The sequence below is a fragment of the Enhydra lutris genome, unplaced genomic scaffold, assembly GCF_002288905.1.
Source record: "Enhydra lutris kenyoni isolate GAN:26980312 unplaced genomic scaffold, ASM228890v2 scaffoldscaffold9, whole genome shotgun sequence".
In the NCBI taxonomy this organism is placed as follows: Eukaryota; Metazoa; Chordata; class Mammalia; order Carnivora; family Mustelidae; genus Enhydra; species Enhydra lutris.
In genome coordinates, this window is record NW_019154093.1 from 57,651,918 (window position 1) to 57,668,530 (window position 16,613).

At 34.6% G+C, this 16,613-nt stretch overlaps 1 protein-coding gene across 1 annotated transcript in view; it reads right to left on the reverse strand.

Annotated features, from left to right (window-relative positions):
- The window catches only part of LOC111142922 (HFM1, ATP dependent DNA helicase homolog), a 135,035-nt gene that overhangs the window by 71,027 nt on the left and 47,395 nt on the right, over positions 1 to 16,613 (reverse strand). The window contains exons 19-23 of the mRNA XM_022496294.1: positions 14,893 to 14,973; positions 8,322 to 8,413; positions 6,798 to 6,904; positions 6,651 to 6,698; positions 2,227 to 2,240 (exon numbers count right to left, since the gene is read on the reverse strand). Coding sequence (XP_022352002.1) covers positions 2,227 to 2,240; positions 6,651 to 6,698; positions 6,798 to 6,904; positions 8,322 to 8,413; positions 14,893 to 14,973 — 342 coding nt within the window. The remainder of the gene's footprint in view (positions 1 to 2,226; positions 2,241 to 6,650; positions 6,699 to 6,797; positions 6,905 to 8,321; positions 8,414 to 14,892; positions 14,974 to 16,613) is intronic.

Here is a 16,613-nt window from a genome sequence, read left to right on the forward strand (position 1 = left end):
AAAAAAAAAGACAACTGACAGAATGGGAGAAGATATTTGCAAATGACGTATCAGATAAAGGGCTAGTATCCAAAATCTGTAAAGAACTTCTCAAACTCAACACCCAAAGAACAAATAATCTAAACAAGAAATGGGCAGAGGACATGAACAGACATTTCTGCAAAGAAGACATCCAGATGGCCAACAGACACATGAAAAAGTGCTCCACATCACTCGGCATCAGTGAAATACAAATCAAAACCACAGTGAGATACCACCTCACACCAGTCAGAATGGCTAAAATTAACAAGTAAGGAAATGACAGGTGTTGGCGAGGATGTGGAGAAAGGGGAACCCTCCTACATTGTTGGTGGGAGTGCAAGCTGGTGCAGCCACTGTGGAAAACAGCATGGAGGTTCCTCAAAAAGTTGAAAATAGAGCTACCCTATGACCCAGCAATCGTACTACTGGGTATTTACCCTAAAGATACAAATGTAGTGATCTGAAGGGGCAAACACCCTAATGTTATAGCAGCAATGTTCACAATATCCAAACTTTGGAAAGAGTTTGAATGAATGAATGAATAAATGAATAAAGAAGATGTGGTATGTATGTATGTGTGTGTGTGTGTGTATGAATATTATGCAGCCATAAAAAAAAACCCTGAAATCTTGCCATTTGCAATGACGTGGATGGAACTAGAGGGTATTATGCTAAGCTAAATAAATCAATCAGAGAAAGACAATTATCATATGATCTCACTGATATGAGGAATTTGAGAAACAAGACAGAGGATCATGTGGGAAGGGAGGGAAAAATGAAACAATACAAAACCAGACAGGGAGACAAAACATAAGAGACTCTTAATCTCAGAAAACAAACTAAGGGTTTCTCGAGGGGAGGGGAGTGGGAGGGATAGGGTGGCTAGGTGATGGACACTGGTGAGTGCTGTGAGTTGTGTAAGACTGATGATTCACATATCTATACCTCTGAAACAAATAATACATTATATGTTAATAAAAATAATAAAAAATAAAATAAATAAAATTTAAAAATAAATAAAAAGTAAATAAAAATTTTTAAAAATTAACCATGTATTAATCCAAAAGTAAAATCACAATATATATCATAAAGCAGAACACTGATAGGCCACATTCTCCAACTACAACCCAGTAAAAGTAGAAATTAACAATAAAATACTGACTTTAAGAATTTTAAAAAACAATTTTAAATAATTCTTAAAAAGGAAATTAAAATTACCTTTAAAAAGAATAGAAATAGATTTAGAAAACCTATAGAACAATGTCAAAGTGGTACTTACAAGAAAATTTGTAGTCTTAAATATTTTATGGAAAACAAGAAAAACAAAATAAATGGAGCAAACATATAGTTTTTTAAAAACTACAAAAAAAGAAAGTAAAAGTAAGAAAATAAAGATAAAATCAGAAATTAATGAAATAAAAAAATGGCTTGCAAAGATCAAAATATAGAAACTTCTGGAAAATCCAATTAAGAAAAAGAAGAGATGACACAAATATGTTAGAAATTAGAAAGCTGACATTACATTTTCAGAGGAAATTTTTAATTTATTAGAGAACAAAACACGTCATAAAACAATCTGGATGAAAGTAATGCTATCTCCAGAACATATAAATTAGCAAAAATGTACTCAAGAAAGTTAGAAACCCTGCAAAAAACATAAAAGACACTTTCAGATTCATTATAATGACAACCCAAAATAGGTTGCTCTCTACCATGAACTCAAAACTGTTTTTACGTGTAAGTGAGGAGGAGGAATATGCATCCCAGAACCTAATCCCAAAGGTGTAAGGAATTCCTTGGTGGTGTGACACTGGATGCTTGACAACTAAAAACAGTAATGGGACAAGAATGTTTGCTCTGAAACTAAAGACAGTATATTAGAAGTTTCGCCTACAACAAGTTAAGAAAAAAAAAAGAGTTTTAACTATTAGAAATCAAGAGATAAAACTATTCCTCTTTATAGATATGATTGTCTATCTAGCAAATCCCTGCAAATCAAATGAAGGGCTTCCAGTACTCTTAAGAGAGTTCAGTAAGATAGATAAAACAATCAAAATTCAAAAACCAGTAGCCTTAAAACAAAAACCAAAACCCAGTAGCCTTCTTACATACCATCCATACCTGAATACAAAATACGTTACACAGTTTTTAAAAGGACTCTGTTTGCAATATCATACTCCATAAAATACCAAGAAGTAAACCTACCAAGAAATATAAACCTAAATGGTAAATTACAAAATGTCACAGAAAGACATACAGACCTGAATAGATGGAGAAAGATACCATATTCCTAGACAGAAAGATTCAGAACTGTAAAAACAAGAATCTTCCCCAAACTAATCTATAAAATCAATTTCAATAGGACTTTTTACAGATCTTGATGAACTGATTCTAAAATTCATAGAGAGTAAAAATGTAAGAATAGCCAAAAATATTTTTAGAAGAAAAGGAGGAATTTGTCTTACCATATCACAAAACTTCCAATAAATGAAAAGCAAATAAAACAATATCATACCATCACAGCAACAAAATAGACTAGACTAATAGTTAAGTGTCCAGAAACAGATCATTAGGAATTAACTTTATGAGAAGACAGCATTTCAAATCAGTAGGCAAAGAGAAAACAACAACATATTTATCAAATATATCTGACTACCTTTTGGGGACTAATATAAAATCCTAACTTTCACCATATAAAAAATTAACTCCAGATGCCTTATAAGAAGCCTAAGGGTAAAAATAAAATGGTTTGCAAGTATTAGAAGAAATAATAGAAGAAGTCCTATAATCTTAGGACATGTGGCAGAGGCTGCTTTGCCTACCCAACACTCATGTTCTTTCCTTCTTAATAGCAGAACTCCAATTTTAACCTAGGCACACTATCAACAAGATATTTCTCAGTGTCCTTTGCACTTAGGGGTAGTCATATAACTAGGTGCAAACTGTTATCAGGACTTCCAAGAAGTCTACTAAACGAGGGAAGATACTCAAATGTAATGGCTGAAGCCCCTGCAATCATTTCGGACAAAAGGTGATCTTGAAACAGAAGTTATGTGGGATGACAAAACTGAAAGATGGAAACCCACATACTGATGATACCATGAAGCCACCGTATCTACCTTAGAGTATCCACTTCGAGCTATCTCTTTGGTAAAAGAATAGTAGCCTGTCTTCCTTAAGCTATTGTTAATTCACTTTATTATATAGTTTTCTAATCCTAAGAAATACAGGATGGGAAAAAACTTCCTAAAAGACACAAAATCTAGAACTCATAAGGAAAAGATAAGTATGCATGATTTTATAACAATTTAAAACTTCTGCGTAAAACCAGATAATACACATATTTCCTCCAAATAATCAGGGACATACAAATTTTTAAATATAATTTTCATCCATTAGATCGACAAAAGTTTATTATTTTTTTAAGATTTTATTTATTTATTTGAAAGAGAGAGATCACAAGTAGGCAGAGAGGCAGACAGAGAGAGGGGGAAGCAGGCTCCCTGCTGAGCTGGGCTCTATCCCAGGACCCTGAGCTGAAGGCAGAGGCTTAACCCACTGAGCCACCCAGGCACCCCAAATCGACAAAAGTTTAAAGATACAAAACAAGTATTAGGATGTGTGGAAACAGTCACTCTTTTTACACTGTGAGTGGAATTGTAAATCAGAGAAGCCTTTTCAAAGGCAATTTGGCATTATATATTAAATTTTCTCATGTATATATACTTTCACCCAGAAATCATTGAAAAATATGATATAAACACCAAAAAGCCCATTTCAGCATTATTTGTAATAGTAAAAATTTGTAAGCCATCTAATTCTTCATCAACAAAGGGGTGGTTAAAAATTATATTTATAATATTGTATTTTATAATATTATATTTATAGAATACATTATTAAAGTATACATTGCTGTTAAAATAAGGTTAATGTGTATATGTACAGATATAGAATCTTTTTATTTTATTTTATTTTTTTATTATTAGGTTCAATTAGCCAACATCTAGTATATCACTAGTTTTGTTTTTTTTTTTAAGATTTTATTTATTTATTTGACAGAGAGAGAGAGAGCGTGCGCATGCACACCTGCACAGAGGTAAGGGGAGGGACAGAGGCAGAGGGAGAAACAGACTCCCCACTGAGCAGGGAGCCTGCTGGGGTTCTATCCCAGGACTCTGGGATCATGACCTGAGCCAAAGGCAGTAGCTTAACTGACTGGGTCACCCAGGTGCCCCATATCCAACATATTTGTACACTGTGATGCTTCTTCGCATTTTCATTCTCTTTACTACCTCTGGTTTGTTTTTCCTCCTTGGGCTTAATTACTTGCATTTCAAGTACTCATTACTATAAGAATAAATCCACTTAATGTTTCCTAAATTCCTCAAAAATAAATGTATAAATGTCTGAATATATAGTAGTCTAAGCTATCCAACCCCCAAATCAGATATTCATTCAGCTAATTTATATGAAAGCACCCTTCAAAATCAAATTCAAATTATATTATACTGAACACTCTATAAAAGAAGATGACTAAAATAAATTAGCTACATTGTTAGTTTTTGATGTAGTGTTCAATGATTCATTAGTCGAGTATAACACCCAGTGTTCATCACAACACGTGCCCTCCTTAATACCCATCACCTAGTTACCCCATGCCCTAACCCCCCTCCCTTCTGTAACCCTCAATTTGTTTTACAGAGTCCAGAGTGTCTCATGGTTTGTCTTCCTCTCTGATTTCTTTCCATTCAGTTTTCCATTCCTTCCCCTCTGGTCCTTGTAGCATCACAAGAACAATAGTTATGATTTTTTTTGTAGTAGACATTACATATGTTTATTAGCACAGATATTTGTGCTAAATAAACTGTAAATTGGAAGGATGCACAGCAAACTACTGGTAATAGATACTTCTGGGGAAGAAATATGGGAGGCCAAAACAGATCTTACTTTTTGATTTATAAATTTTGACTCTAAAAATTAATCCATGCCTTACTTATATAATAACAAGAAACAAATGAAGAAGAGAAATCACTGATTTGAAAATACATCTTACAAGTTCACTGAAAAATACCAGTTAAAACAAACAGAGCTAGTACTGAGTACAAAAGGTCTGGGAATTAAAGTACTGAAAAAATTTTTTAAAAATCCTTAAATTAAACGTCAGAATCTTGGAAGGATAAAAGTTTAAAATTAAGATTAACATCTACTTAAAAAAAAAAAGATCTGAAATTCAACACAGTAACAGGGATATGAGAGACACAGGAAAGTGGTAACTACTAGCCATTATTACCTACCAAAACACCATACATTTTGGATTAAGAAAAGATTCTATATAGTTTTCTCTTCCTGGTCACACTCGAGTAGATGAAAGGTAGGAAATTATAATAGGAAACTAAACTATGTATTTTTAAAAAAATTATAAAATCATCAAATCTAAAATCTGACAGCCCCAATTAAAAGAATGTATGACCCAATTTAAGAGAAGGTAAATGGAAGCATTCAAGCTGCCAATAAAGTGTTCCTAAGAAGATGCTTGTGGAAAAATACTCTGATTTAATTTGACCCAATAGTTGATGCAACAGAGTACATTGGGGAAAAAAATTGACAGAAGAAAGAGACCTGGGTTGTAGCTCTAGCTCAGTCTCTAGTATTGCAATAAAATCTTGGGAAAGTCACAGTTTATCTGGGCATCACTTACTTCATTTATAAAATGAAAGGACTAGACTATATGGTCTCTAAGGGTATTTGAATTTCTAGAAAAATAAAGCTAAGAAACAGAACATTAACTTCTGCTGTGCAAGCTATAATCTGTCTGTTGAGCTGTATAAAACTGTGAGAAGTTTGTTTCTGAGACTTCAAGGCATGTGGGAGATAAAACTCAACGGAATGTAAGGAAGTATCCCAGAGAGAGAGTGACCTCCTCTATCTAAAGAGGAAAAACAAACTCTTTGAATAACAGGTTTTACTGAAGTACATAAAAAAGTCATTTCACATGAAATCAAAAAGTTTAACAGTAAGAACAAAATACTCCGAAAATCAACCACTAGGCAAGCAGAAAAGAATGTCATTGTATTTGTGATTGTGATTGCAAACAATTTACAATGTAGTCTTAGTTTACTCTTCTAATTACTATTCCTCTATACAAACTTTCCATTCTCAGTAGAATAGACATTCCACTGTCATACATGCATTCACTCACTCATGTTTTTACTTTTACTATTTGTCTCTCCCAGAATGCCACTATCATTCAATATACATTTATTATATGTTTCCATACTGTCCATTATCTTCATACACAAGGTTCTCATTGTTCTCATTCAAGCTAACTTGAAAGCTCCTGATGATGACAAACTTAACCTTCTTTTCTGTCATTACCTTGCTTCGGCAGAACACACTTTCAAAAAATGTTTGTAGATTTAAAAAAATTCACAAATCATCTATTTTAATTGAAGTCTGAGAATTTGGGGACATTAATTTCACATCTATATTCTGACACCTTACTTTTATGTATATGTGTCCTTTCTGGTATTAAGGAAAACAAATTATAGTAACTTTTAAAACTAAAAAAAATTTTCAGAAATATGAATCGCAAATGGTAGTATTTTAAGACATTTAATAATCATCTTTACCAATTTACTTTCATTTCTCTTGTTTTAATTCTTCCTTCCATTGGAAATCTATAAATAAAAACACAGGGCAAAACTTTTATTATTATTACTTATTTTAACTAAATAGAACCTTTAAAAAATTATTTAAAACATATTTAATTTCCATACCTGATTGTTACCCGATTTGGATCTTTGTTCAAAGTATTCAGTGTTTTCTTTTCATTTATCCTTAACTGCACATCTACAAATTCCTTGCAGCTGGCTATCATTGTGACCTATAAAATTTCATCATTTGCCCATTTACTTATGTCCCTTCTTTACTTCTTTCCTTCCATCTTCTTTCTCTATATTTACTTATTTTCCATGCTGCCTTTTAAAGCATGCCTATCACAGCTTTATCATTTAAAATGTGTAACAGAATTAAAAATTCACTTTATACATTTTGCTTCTTTAAGGATTCATTCATTCACTAATAAGTGTTTACAAACACTTGATATATGCTAGACATTACGCTAGACACTGGGACTACACCAATAAGATCATAAAGATTAACAAAATAAAATTTAAAATATTCAGTCCTGTGCCTACCACTTAGTAAGCACTCAATAAATGTAGCAGTCATTTCTACTACTATTACAATATTATTTATCCTTCTGTAGTTTGCAAATCATTATCCTGTTTGAGATTAATTTTGTAATGGAAAGAATGCTTTAGACATTAAGAAATTTGTATTAGAGCCTATTCTGCCAGATGACTTTGAGCAAAGCATTTTTGTGCTTTGGTTTCTCACATCTGTAACATGAAACTAACATCTGTTCTAATCCTCTTACATACTTGCTGAACTCAAAATAAGATTAGTTAATGTTAAATTAGGGGTTTTTTACTCTTGATTACCCTTAGTTAAGAATAATATTTACATAAAAATAGAAGCATTCTAGTTTTCATCAGTTTTTGTGCAATTTTTGTTTTATAATCTCATTACAAAAATCAACCTAGATATCTTAAATAAAAATTAATAGTTAAATTTGAAAATAAGAATAAATATCTTGTTGCATATTTATGACCCCTGTATAGGGAGAAAGGACCAATATGGTTCTCAAGTATCATCAACATGACTATGGTTCTACTTACTGCTATAACTGTAAAGTTGCCCTCACAGTTGATATCTTAGTATAATCTTGTTTTCACTCCACTTCTCTGCAATCACTGCTTTTTTCTAGTCTATCATGAATCCTATCCTATTTCTACTATTTTTCTGATGCAAAAAGTTTAGAGAAGGATTGCAAGTACATGGCACACATGTCCCAACATTGTCCATCACTCACAGCAGACTTGCCTAATATATCATGACACATTATCCTGGTCTTTCTCAAAAAAGTACACTTGGTAGCCACTACCAAGGTAAATAGCATTATCATTTAAATTGAAAGAGAGTTGCCATCCCTATTTTGGGTATGTATATAAATTTTCTTAGCCTTGATACAGAGATACAATTGAAAATTTATTGTAAAGAATAATATTCCATATCTCATGATCAAAGGTATGTAAGATGGAGAGACATAAGCACTACTAGAAATGCTTTCTTGTCTGCTCACTCATTCTTAAATTGCATGATATGCAAATTAGTTGTTTCCCCAATATTATTTTATACTATATCATTATATATTTATTTTCTAGTGACAACTAATTTACCAGATCTAATAAAGTCTCCTTTCCACTGATAGTACAAAATTTCTTCACTGTCTCAAATGTAATGTAATACCAAGCCATCAATCTTCCTGCCTCTGTGAAAAAAGATGAAAAAAGAAACATTCACTCCATCAGTTGAAACAACGCGCTTTTTCATCAGTTTAACAAACATTCCTTAATTTCTATTCTGTGCCTGTAACAGCATCAGGTACAAAGACACATCAGAAAATTGAGAAGACACAGTTTCTAGAATTTATAGGTTGGCTAGGGAGATAACTATATACAAAATAGCCAGACTAGAGGACAAAATCCAATTAATGATAATATTTACATATACAAGGGGCACCTGGGTGATTCAGCTGGCATCTTGATTTTGACTCAGGTCATGATCTCAGGGTCATGAGATGGAGCCTAGCATTGGGCTCTACGCTCAACCTGAGTCTACTTGCGATTCTCTTTCCATCTATCCTCTGCCCCTCCCTACTCTCTGCACACACTCCTTCTTTCTAAAAATAAATAAATAAATCTCTAAAAATATATTTACATATACAAGCTTAAGTACAGAGGATATTAAACCTAAGAGAATGGTCAGTGTGGGATGCCTTAGTAGGAAAATGGGGCTTGAACAGGATTTAAAAATGAATAATATGCCTTGGCAGAAAAGAAAAGCTGTCATGACCTCAGTGAAAAAAAATCAAGACTTATTTATCAAAACTGTAAAGTTAAAGATTATCTTTAGGGCCTCCTGGGTGGTTCAGTCAGTTTAGTATCCAACTCTTGATTTCGGCTCAGGTCATGAGACTGAGCCCCACAGTCAGCTAGTGCTGGGCATGGAGCCTGCTTAAGATTCTCTCTCTCCCTCAACTGCCACGTTCTAAAAAATTTAAAAAAAAAAAAAGACTATTTTTATAATACCTTAATGAGAGATATGGCTTGATAGTAACTATGAGTTCAGGCCAAACTGACCTTCTTCAAGTCACTGCTCCATCACTTAGTAGGTAGGTGATCATATGCAGGTTATTTTGCCAATTTCTTAATGTAACTTGGGGATAATAGAAGTATATATCATATATTTGTTGTGAAGAGTAAATGCAGTATTACATGTATGGTACATAGCACAGTGCCTAACATTAAATAAATGTTGCCTACTTTTATTACCAAAACATGATGAATAGTAGACTATGAGGGCCCGAAAGAGCCTTGAAATGCTAACAAAGGAGTTTAGATTTTGAATTTGATTTGTAAAATAACAGAGGACCACTTAAAATTCTTGAGCAGTATTTGATTAAACTGAAGTGTGAAAGTAAATTGTTTTGGAAATAGAACATTGAGTTGGCTGGAAGTAGCAGTATGGGTAGAGCAGGGGTAAGTAAATGATTAAATGAAATTCATTTGAAAAGTTACTGGTTTTAATTATAAGTTGTCAAAAACATTATAAAGAATGTTAAGCCTTGTGAGCACACACAGGAAACAGCTGGGAAGAAAAAATTGCATACTGCTTCTCAAGCGAAGGGCTAACATTTATGTATGTGCTACAGGTTTGCTGAAGAAAGGAAGAATTAGACATTCCATCAGACATACAGGCATCAAGGCCATGGTAGAGTAGACAGAACTAAGAATCAGGAAGAGAAGTAGCCAGGGAAGCTTAAAAACCACTTTATCAATTAAGATCCTGGTGGATATGTTCAACCGAAATGCAGGAGTTGCCGTGGTTCATAAAAAGGAGCTTCTGAGCAGTGTGTGAGATACAGAGAATATGGTTACCATGGGAACTAGTATGTTAATCTTTAGGATATATTTAAAGATATTCCTCTTATCCTAGATGTTTATAAATTAATATAAGGTTTCTCCCTGCTAGAGAAAATGAAAGGTTTGAGAAAAGACTTGATACTCTCTGGCTTATTAGAAAGGATGAAAGATTCCTAGGCAAGGTATAAAAATAAATTAGAAAGGAAGGCATGAAGAAATTGAGTCAAAGTAGAAGGGAAAAAATTTTAAAAGATTTGCAAGTGAAGGTGGAAATAAAGATGCATCTTTCAATCAATATGGTGTTGAATGATAAATATTCTTAAAATACCAAATTCAGGAAATCTTCAAAGTAAAGGCCATAGGATCACAGGGTGGGGTAGAAAGCAGAGGCCATAAGAATACACCTCCCATATCTCTTCCTACCAGAAGTGACTGACTGATGGCTCAAGCTAATATGTTCTGAACTTATCACTATGTTTACACCAAGATCATACTCCTCATGAGATACTCCAAACCAATGACTACACATGGCAGAAATATTAAGATAGGCCTATAAAATAGGAACTCCTTGGATAGGGAACTTTGAACTTAAAGATTCTTCGTCAGCTTTGCTGAATGGCCTTAGGACTGCGTTTTAGGTTAAAATTCTCTTTCCTTCTTGGAAGCCAACAACTGAACAATTCATGCAACCTCATAACAAGAATACTAACCTCAATAATTATCCTAATAAAAATATTAGCACAGTTTAAAAGACATGTTACATTCCTCATAAAATTATATATACATACATAGACACATGCATGCATACATACATAAATGCTTTGTGGGTCTTTTTTTTTTTAATAGCTTAATGGTATCAGGTGCAACAAGGGTTGAGGCTACTGAGTTATAAACACAAAGGGCAATATGTTCAGAGACTGGACATTCGGTAATATGTATTTTCAATGCAGAGTACATGGCCAATCTGGGCCCAGAGGAAAACCAGGTAAAAGGGCATTATGTGCAGTGCTGTATTATTCTGAATTCAACTACTTTCCACTAGATTTGTGTAGTTTATGTTAAGCTGCTCTGATGGTTAATTTTAGGTGTCAACGTAACTATCAACTAGCTATAGAATATACCTATACCGGGTATTTGACCCTTTACTGAGTCAAATATTATTCTGGATGTGTCTGTGGGGATATTTTTGGATGAGATTAACATTTGAATTGGTAGCTGATGAGTAAAGCAGATTGCTTTTTTTTTTTAAGGTTTATTTTTAAGTAATCTCTATATCCAAGGTGGGGATGAGCCTACAACCCCAAGATCAAGAGTCACAAGCTCCAACTGAGCTAGCTAGGTGCCCTGTGGATTGCCTTTCCTAATGTGGGTGAACTTCATCCAATCAGTTGAAGGCTTAAATAGAACAAAAAGACTGACCCCTCTGGTATAAGAAGGAATTTCTCTGGTGACTGCTTTGAGCTGGGAAATGGGTCTTTTCTTGACATTGGACTGGAACTGAAACATTAGCTCTCCTTGGGTCTCAAGACTGCCAGCATTACACTGGAATTTATTCCATCAGTTCTTCTGGTTCTCAGGCCTTCACACTCAGACCAGAACTATATCATTGGCTGCCTAGATTTCTATCTTACTGACTACAGATCTTGGGACTTCTAAGCCTCCATACTCATGTGATACTTACAGTAAATTTTATCTATCTATCTATCTACCTACCTATCATCTATCGACTTTCTGTGCGTGTGTGTGTGTGTTTACATATATATATGTATAGCCTGGACATGGAATGGCACAGGAATTAAAGAGAAACCAAAGATATCAAATATTTCATAATTTTAAGCTTGATAAAATGGTTATGCTACTGAGAATGACAGGCAAATATATAGACAGAGATATATTTTTCTAACCTTGGACAAAAGAGAAGAACAACTCATATTTATAGTAAAAACTTTTACATTGATTATCCCATTTGATCATCATAACAACCCAATAATGTAAGTAGGACATATAATATATTCCTGTTTTGTAGATGAATAAACTAAGTTTTAGTGAGCATAAGGTCACAGTTAGCAAGTGGTAGAACTGGGAGTGAAATCCAGGTTTTGGAACTCAAATTTTATGTTCATTCTATTTCACAGTATTCCACGTCATATTAACTCTTACATGCTTCTAGATGTCAAGTTTCGTGTTATTTACCTAAATAAAGACTTTCAAAAGAAAATTGAGCAGTGGGCATCTTAAAAAAAAAAAAAGAAAGAAAGAAAGAAAGAAAAGAAAAGAAGAGAAAAGAAAATTGAGCACCAGATTTTGTAAAGAAGGTGAGAGACTAGAATCAAAATTAGAGTATTGAATTCATTTATGGAATGACTACAGCTAAAGCTTGAAGGTAGATCATGTTTTTAAGAAAATAATCAGAAACTGGGAATGAAAGTCCAAGGTCTGCAACTTCAAGAAACCCACAGTAAAGCAAAATGGTCAGCAAAGAGAGATTGATTAAAGCAGAGGAAAACGAAAAGGTTACCAAGAATAGGAAAATTAGTCAGGTAGTATTCACTGATGATGGAGAAGGATCACTATAGATCATTTACTTGGTATATTTAAGAGTAGAAGGAATGGTATCTGTGTATTCAAGAAGTTCCACAGGAAAGGAATGATAGTGGGAATTAGATCCTTGAGAGAGAAAGTACCTAAAGAATAGATGAAGTTACATTAATGATTCTCATGCCCCCTCTAATGAGACACCCTAGAATACATAGAAGATAAATGATAAACAAAATTATGTTTATCAAAAAGACCACGGGAGAAGGAAAAAACAGTTATAAATCTAGGGCTAACAGTAAGGGCAATAAATTGCTTTAAAAACTTAATCTTATATAAATAGATGAAAAGAGGGGCGCCTGGGTGGCTCAGTGGGTTAAGCCACTGCCTTTGGCTCAGGTCATGATCTCAGGGTCCTGGGATCGAGTCCCGCATCGGGCTCTCTGCTCAGCAGGGAGCCTGCTTCCCTCTCTCTCTCTCTCTCTCTCTGTCTGCCTGTCCGTCTACTTGTGATCTCTCTCTGTCAAATAAACAAATAAAATCTTTAAAAAAAAATAGATGAAAAGAGCCAATCAGAGATCAAGAGCACAATAAATAAAATTAAGAACATACTTGATGGAAAAAATAGGCTAGATGAAGCAGAGGAATGAATTAACAACCTGGAAGACAGTAATAAAAAGTAACCAAGCCGAGCAAAGGAGAGGAAAGAAAATTATGCAAACTGAGAATAGTCTTAAGGAACTCAGTAGATTCAATTCAACACTTAGCAAAAGTGTAATAACATTTGCATTATAGGCATCTGAGAAGAAAAGGGAGAAAAGGCAGCAGCAATTTATTTGAAGAAATATAGCTGAAAACTTCCCTAATCTGGAGAAGGAAACAGACATCTGGATCCAAGAGGCACAGAGAGCCTCCCAAAAATTCAACCTGAAGAGGTCCACACCAAGACACACTGTAATTAAAATGACCAAAAAATAGAGATAAAGAAAAAATGTAAAACCTTACATTAAATACAAGTAAAAACATGATACAAAATTATACATTTCTAAACTATGGTTGCAAATGTATAAAAAATGCATTAAAAATGGAAGGATACTTGTCAAATGCTAACAATAGGATCCTGATTTTTAAAAAACTTTTCAATACCTCCCAACTTCTATTAAGGATTAATTTGAAATAATGAAGTTAGTATTTCCCCTAAGAAACTTCTAATCATGAGTCCTAAAAACTACACACCATTCTTTGTCTCTTGTATTATACTCTAAATAGAATGAAAAAGACAGAGAAAAGGAGGCAAAGTAACCATCTGGATAACAAATGTTTGAATAATTAATAACTAGCAAAAGGGTACCTACAAGAATTCTAAGAGGTTTAAAGTGACCCAAAGATTTCAATATTTCAATTCTCAGCCCAAAGTCACCAGAATCAGTGAAGACAAAGTACCTGTCAAAAACAAGCTCTATAGGGGCACCTGGGTGCCTTAGTCATTAAGCATCTGCCTTGAGCTCAGGTCATGATCCCAGGGTCCTGGGATTGAGCCCCGCCTGGGGCTCCCAGTTCAGCAGGAGGCCTGCTTCTCCTTCGCCCATTCCCCTGCTTGTGTTGCCTCTCTAGCTTTCTCTGACAATTAAATAAATGAAAAAAAATCTAAAAAAAAAGTTCTATAATTTTATAAATAGGACTCTCACATAAATATAGCATGCTAATAATGATGATACCCTGTTGAGACAACTGAGATTATAATTTAATTTTAGTATCATCTAAATTTTCGTAGAACATATTTTAAAGATTTTATTTATTTACTTATTTATTTATTTATTTATTTTATTTGACAGACAGAGATCACAAGTAGGCAGAGAGGCAAGCAGAGAGAGAAAGAGAGGAGGAGGGCGCCTGGGTGGCTCAGTGGGTTGAGCCGCTGCCTTCGGCTCGGGTCGTGATCTCGGGGTCCTGGGATCGGGTCCCGCATCGGGCTCTCTGCTCAGCGGGGAGCCTGCTTCCCTTCCTCTCTCTCTGACTGCCTCTCTGCCTACTTGTGATCTCTGTCTGTCAAATAAATAAATAAAATCTTAAAAAAAAAAAAAAAAGAAAGAAAGAGAGGAGGAAGCAGGCTCCCTGCTGAGCAGAAAGCCCAATGTGGGGCTCGATCCCAGGACGCTGGGATCATGACCTGAGCCGAAGGCAGAGGCTATAAGCGGCTGAGCCACCCAGGCGCCCCCGTAGAACATATTTTAAAATTTAGTCTTAGCCTTAAGCATTTGTTAAATTTACTGACTAATGGGAAAATTACCAGTTGGTTTGAAATTAACATCTTCATCCATCCTTATCAAGTCCAGAGATGATAAATCATTCAGATTCTTCAAACATAATTCTGTCCAATAATAAGAAACATATTTTTATTTTAGTAAGATAAAGGAACAGCACAAAATAGAATTTATAATCAAACATGCTAAAGGTCTGTTTCTCTATATTTGCTATGAGAAAACTGTAGTCCCTACTTAAGTGGTAAGGAAAAACTCATTAAGTAAAAGAGCCAGTGAACAGGCTAAAAAGATTTTCTAATAGTAACAATAATACAAATTACCAAATAAGTGATGAAATAACATTTACGACTTGGAACTTTTAATTTTAAATGAGAAAATTTGGGGCACCTGGGTGGCTCAGTGGGTTGGGCCGCTGCCTTCGGCTCAGGTCGTGATCTCAGGGTCCTGGGATCGAGCCCCGCATCGGGCTCTCTGCTCAGCAGGGAGCCTGCTTCCCCCCTCTCTCTCTGCCTGCCTCTCTGCCTACTTGTGATCTCTCTCTCTCTCTCAAATAAATAAATAAATAAAATCTTTAAAAAAAAAAAGAGAAAATTTGCATTACCTCATTTAATTTAATTCTCATAATATCATAACAAGGTAGGTACTAATATTATTTCATATACAAGTTAGGAAATAAAGAAATAGGAAGCTAGGTTACTTGCTCCAGTTGTATGTAACCACCCTGCTATTTGACTTCCAGTGTGGTGTGGTTTGCTTTTTCTTTTTCTTTTTTTAACTTTTATCAAAGATACATACATACAAAATATAAAGAGTCAAATAGATCTACAAAGATTGTCCAAAAAAACACCAATCTTTTTCCTCCTCTGAGTTTGCCACACTCTCGAGGCAACCACTTGTGACTATTTCAGCTGATGCTTTTAGTACTTAGTTCAGCGTAATTAACATGTTATTATTGCTACCTGGAAGGAACCTCTGAACAGGAAGTAACACAAGTTCACCTCTCACTGACTGCTGAAGATCAGAGCAATTATAGTAGCCTGCTGCCCACTGGACTCCCATTGTTCCATGCTATAAAGCCCAGAAGACTGTAGGTAATTCAGATCATGGAGTGGGAATGCCACAACATGTTCAATCTTTTTTTTTTTTAATATTTTATTTTTTTATTTATTTGACACAGAGAAAGAGAGAGAGAGAGAGAGATCACAAGTAGGCAGAGAGGCAGGCAGAGAGAGAGGGGGAAGCCGGCTCCCCACTGAGCAGAGCCCGATCCGGGGCTCGATCCCAGGACCCTGAGATCATGACCTGAGATGAAGGCAGAGGCCTAACCCACTGAACCACCCAGGCACCCCCAACCTGTTCAATCTTAAATAGAGTAGCCACTCACAAAAACATAACCCTTAACAGGCAAAATTCTTGGAGAAATCCTTCAGTTTAAGCAACATTGCTTTGGCAGCTTGATAAACTTTTAAGTATTTGGTTAATAAGTAAGGCTTTTGAAGTCTTTGCTAATTTTCTTAATTACCCATGATTAACAGGCGAGAAGTTAAACAGTCAAAGAAGAATACTTACTATATTACATTACTGAGCACTATTCTAAGCTTTGGGTTTACAGCAGTAAGCAAGACATGGTTCCTTCTCTATAGAACTTATATTTTATGGAAGAAAAGAATCAGTACAGAATTTAATAATAAAGTTTCAGGCACTGAAATGTACTATGAAAGAAAATAAAGCAGAGAGAAAGGACCTA